General features: G+C 57.3%; 1 protein-coding gene across 2 annotated transcripts; it reads right to left on the bottom strand.

The window, feature by feature from the left end:
* Positions 1-340: 340 nt before the first annotated feature.
* Positions 341-4,125, bottom strand: LOC133884563 (EID1-like F-box protein 3). Of its 2 annotated transcripts, none has more exons than XM_062324016.1 (2): positions 2,816-4,125; positions 341-2,474 (listed from the first exon to the last, which is right to left on the bottom strand). In XM_062324016.1, the coding sequence occupies exon 2, from the start codon at positions 1,777-1,779 to the stop codon at positions 700-702; it is 1,080 nt and encodes a 359-aa protein (XP_062180000.1). In that variant the 5' UTR covers positions 1,780-2,474; positions 2,816-4,125; the 3' UTR covers positions 341-699. The 2 variants fall into 2 exon arrangements, with proteins under 2 accessions (XP_062180000.1, XP_062180001.1); XM_062324017.1 differs by having other exon boundaries at positions 341-2,464.
* Positions 4,126-5,156: the final 1,031 nt, after the last annotated feature.

The following is a 5,156-nucleotide window of genomic DNA, read 5'->3' as shown; positions in this document are numbered from 1 at the left end:
GACGTGGCGTGTGGGGGTGGGCGCGGCTAGGTGACGTGGGTTAGGCCGATATGAGCACGCGTGTTGATTCGGATGTAAAATAATATATGTAAATAGCACATATATGGAATATATAGAAAAACTAGTAGATACTCTTAAGAGTATATACTCTGTACTATGATATATCAGGTAAATAAACTAGATATACTCTTTTATTACTATAAATATACTTATATAGTAATTCTAAGATACTTCAATATAAACTCATGAATTTTTTTAAAAAAATCATCAATTTTAATTTTGGTAATATTTTTATATTTATACATAAAATATAAAATACTTAAAATATATACAAACCACGTAAAAAATATACATACCATTTAGATTAGCTTATATACTAACATGTTTCAGTACATACTATCATCATAGTACATACTCACATAAGTACCAAATATACTGTATATATATATACACACCAGTAATTTCTCAAAAGCACACTGCGAGCTGCGACTGCAAGGCTGGCTCGCGAGTCGCGCCGCTCCACGCCTCGCCTGACCTGCTCCAAACAGAGATGCGACGGAGCGCGATGCGACAACGCAAGCGCAACCCGCCTGTATTTACAAGATCAATGGAAGAAGAAAAAAGGGGGAAACTGCTAAACTGAGGCTAACTAAGCTCTTTACATGTGACCAATTCTTCCGCGCGTCGCCTGCGCGCGAGTCACAGCTCGACGTCGTCCTCGTCGCTGGCGCCGGCGGACGACGCGTCGTCGCCGTCGGATCCGACGAACTCGCTGTCGGAGAGGCGCGCGAGCCAGCAGCTGCCGTGGAGGTGCCCGCTGACGCAGACGAAGTACTCGAGGCGTCCCTCGTTGGCGCCGAGCCGCCGGGACGCGCTGCGCGGGGCGAGCCCCGCGGCGGTCATGCTCCAGACCGGCGCGGCGCAGTAGGGGCACCACACGCGGGGCTCCAGCGCCGCGCGGTGGTCCACCAGCCAGGCCCGGGTCCGGGACCGCATGAACCCGCGGAACACACCGCGGTAGGCGCCCACGTCGTCCGCGGCCCCCGCCACCGCGTGCTCGCACGGGTCCGACACGTACAGCAGGTCCCCCGCGCACCGCCGCGACAGGAAGCTCCGCCCGGACGTCTTGGAGAAGCGCGACACGGGGGCGAAGTGGCCCGGCACCACGGCCCCCGCCGCGCCGCAGCAGAAGAGGAGCAGCTTCGCCAGCGACGGCCACCCGCCGCCGATGCGCCCGGCCACCGGCGCGGACGCGGGGGCCCCGCCGGTCAGCGCCGCCACCATCCGCGGCGCCCGCGACACGCAGAGCTCCCGCCACAGCACGCGCTCCGCCACGGCACGCAGACGCCGGCTCACCCGCGCCACCACGCACAGCGACTGCGGGTCCCAGTTCAGCTTCCGGAACACCAGCGCCAGCACCTTCTCGTCCATGATCCCCGCGTTCATGCCCCGGACGCGCGCCGCATTGCCGCCTCCATCCCACTGGCCGGCGGCAGCAGCGTTCCTTCCCGCCTTCCCGCCGCCGCCGTTCGACGCGCCGCTCAGCCGCCTCATGCTCGGGCCCCTCTCTCTCATTCCCCCGCGCCCATCAACCTCACACGCGGCGCGAGCCTGTGAGTGGCTGGTGTTGCTTGCTTGCCTAACTGGTGCTCGCTCGGTCTTCCCACGGCCGAGCCGGGTTATATACGCCGGTGTCAGGTGCGCGTGGCGGACCCGATCCCGGCCGTGCCGTCGCGCCCTGCGCCAAGTGGACCACTCCCCGGCGTCGAAGTCCAGCATTCAGCTGCGCGTTTTGGGTTGGTTCAGAGCCGCACTTTCTCCCGCTAAATATCTCCGTTGTTACGCGCCATCCCTTGTGCGCCGCCCGCATGAGGAGACTCAGTCACACAGACACGACAATCCTGGACAGTCTCGCAGCATCTCGCTCTCGCCGCCTCGATTCCGTTAACCAACTCCGGCCGTAACTGACCTGCCCTTGCGTCCTACCCCAGGTAGGCGCCGTAATTGGTGCGTTGCAAGCTGGCACAGGACACGCCAAAGCACAAATATCTTGGCCGTGTCTATCCATTCCGCACCCCTCGCGTCACGTGAGCCCCATCTCGACGACTTGGCGCAACCACAGCAGACCGGACAATGGATCTAAACTGAGCCGTCGCGGACGACCGGCTCCCCGGACACGTGTCCCGCCCTCCCGGCAATCGCGGCCCTGCGCGCTCGCCACGTGCCGCCTAGGCTCTCGTGGAGGACACGTGTCGCGCGGTCCGGCGCTTGCACCCAATTATTACCGGCGTCTTCGGGTTGCCTCTCGCAGGGTGGCCGGGTGCGAGACCGACACATGTAGCTCCGGCGGTGGAAATATCTGAGGGCACGTGCTGCTCTGCGATTTGGTGAGGCTCGACGCGCCGTGGCGCCGAACGTGACGTCATCTCCGCCGCACACGTAGCCGGTTTGGAGGCTGAGCGCCCTGCGTTACCCTTTGAGAAAATTACTTCTTTACTATTAAATGATAACATAATGTCTTATTTATCACCGAAAAAAATTAAGTTTTCTATTTACCATTACTTCTAACTTTCACCTTTTATATGTCATTGCTATTTGTTTAGCCCTAAAATACTGTTAAGTGGTAGTGTAAGGTCATCTCCAACGGAGTTTCTAAATCTGTAAATTCTAATGTTACAGTACTTTGCGGTTTACTGTAGTACTGAAAATTCATCTCCAACAGATCCTCTATCTAGTGATACAGTACTGCTACAGTGTTAGGGATAGAGGATACTGTAATAATGATAAGGGATACTGTAATAAACGACGTATTTACCCGTGCTTTACAGGGGCACTTTCCCCTCTCCTTGCTCAAATTCCGAACCAGCACATTCGCGCCGCCGACCGCCGCCTGCCACGCCGGGCTTCTAACCCCCACCCACCTTTGATCCATGTGTCGCATCCCTCCGGTGCATATCCGTATTGGCGCGCCTGGCTGCCTCTCGCCGACGCCGAGGTTGTCGTTGCCGAATCTCGTGCTCGCGGTGCGGATATGGGATGAAAGCAGGCACCGGCGACGAGCGACTCGGCGGCGTCTCTGGGGCTGCGGTCCAGGAGCTAGGGCTCCCTCGCGTTCGTCGCGGACAACCGCGCCGGCTGCGGGGAAGGAAGGCGGAGGGAGCCAGGGGTGAGCGTGGCGCGGGGAGAAGGAGTGGCTGCAGCTGCTGCACCGCGCGCTGCGACTGGTCAATCGGCGCAGGGCCGGCGTGCTGCTGCTCCTCGCTGTCGCGTCCGCCGCCGTGTTCTGCTTGGGATGAGAGGGGGCACCGGCGATGAGCGGCTCGGTGGCGTCTCTGGAGCTGCGACCCGGGAGCTACGGCTCCCTCGCGTCCGTCGCGGGTAGCGGCGCACGCTGCGGGGAAGGAAGGCGGAGGGAGCCAGGGGTGGGCGTGGCGCGGGGAGAAGCAGTGGCTGCAGCTGCTGCACCGCGCGGCTGCGGCTGGTCGACCGGCGCAGGCCCAGCGTGGTGTTGCTCCTCGCCGTCGCGTCCGCCACCATGTTCTGCTTGGGATGAGAGGGGGCGCCGGCGTCTCTGCGGCTGCGGTCCGGGAGCTACAGCTCGCTCCTGTCTGTCACAGGCAGCGGCGACGGCTGCGGGGAAGGAAGGCGGGAGCCAGGGGATGGGCATGGCGCAGGGCGAAGTGCCTGCAGCTGCTGCACCGCGTGCTACGGCTGGTCGACCGGCATAGGGCCGGCATGCTTCTGCTCCTCGCCGTCGTGTCCGCCGCCGTGTTCTGCTTGGGATGAGAGGGGGTGCTGGCGATGAGCGGCTCGACGGCATCTATGGGGCTGCGGTCCCGGAGCTACGGCTCCCTCACGTTCATCGCGGGCAGCGGCGCCGGCTGCGGGGAAGGAAGGCGGGAGCCAGGGCGGGCGTGGCCCGCGGGGAGGAGTGGCTGCAGCTGCTGCACCGCGCGCTGCAGCTGATCGACCGGCGCAGGGCCGGCATGCTGCTGCTCCTCGCCGTCGTGTCCGCCACCGTGTTCTACTTGGGATGAGAGGGGTGCCGGCGATGAGCTGCTCAGCGGCGTCTCTGGGGCTGCGATGCTTCTTCATGGAGATAATTCGAGCTCTTGTTGGGAATGAACTCGTATGTAAGACGGCAAGGGTAGTATGGTCATTAACAAAAAAAAGCTAACAAGTCAAAGGGTAAAAATGGAAACGGTACTGCTGGAATGGCCGGTAATCATATTCCGTGAATGAAAGTGAGAAGCAATGATAAATAAAGAAACTTAAATTTTTTACTGACAAATAAGACACTAGCTATTCAATTGCAAATAAGGAATTCTTTCTTACTGTTTTTATTTTTACCTACTCATCACCCTGCTGAAACCTACATACTCGTAGCATTTCATTTGAAGAAGATAAGAATACTTTTTATTATTATTTTCGTGTTGCCAAAAAAAGAACTCATAAACAATTGACAATTGTTAGTCTTATCACACTGGTTAAGTTTGCGTTTGTCAAGTTACGGCCGACAGGAGGCATCTGGCGAGTGCATCGTTGCTATCAGCTGCTACTACGAGGCATTTGATTCCCACGCTAGCTTGCCTCGCCTTACCATGCCAGCGAGCAAATCCTTGCCGAGCTAGGCGAGTGAAATTTGCTGTCTCGCAGCCGTAAGGTAAAACATTACCAATGAGGTAAGAGTATCTCCAACCAAACCCTCTTCTCACCTCCTATCCTATATTTGAGAAAAAAAATAATGAAAATTGATTTCCAACCGACCCCCTATCCGACCCCCTTTATTTGAGGACCCCTTAAATCTCCTCCCTCACCCCCTACATTTAGGGGCTCCTCATCCAACCCCTCATTTGGGAGAGAGGGGAGAGAGAGAGAGGAAGAGAGGGGAGAGAGAGGAGAGAGAGTTACCGGATATTAATAAAATAGAGGTGATTCGAATATAGGGAGTCAAATATGAGGGGTCGGTTGGAACACGTTGAGAAATAGGGGATGAAATCTGGATGAGGAGCTCCTAAACAAGAGGGATAGGAGGTCAAATATGAGGGCTTGGTTGGAGATGCTCTAAGCTTATCACTCATCCAAACATGTAGCCTTTCCGTATCCTCGCTCGGCAAGGTGAGGCAAGCTTTGCTGAAGGATCCAAATACGCCCTC

The sequence above is a fragment of the Phragmites australis genome, chromosome 11, assembly GCF_958298935.1.
Source record: "Phragmites australis chromosome 11, lpPhrAust1.1, whole genome shotgun sequence".
Lineage (NCBI taxonomy): Eukaryota > Viridiplantae > Streptophyta > Magnoliopsida > Poales > Poaceae > Phragmites > Phragmites australis.
The sequence above is the reverse complement of the archived record's forward strand: the minus strand, read 5'-3'. Positions and strand labels throughout refer to the sequence as shown.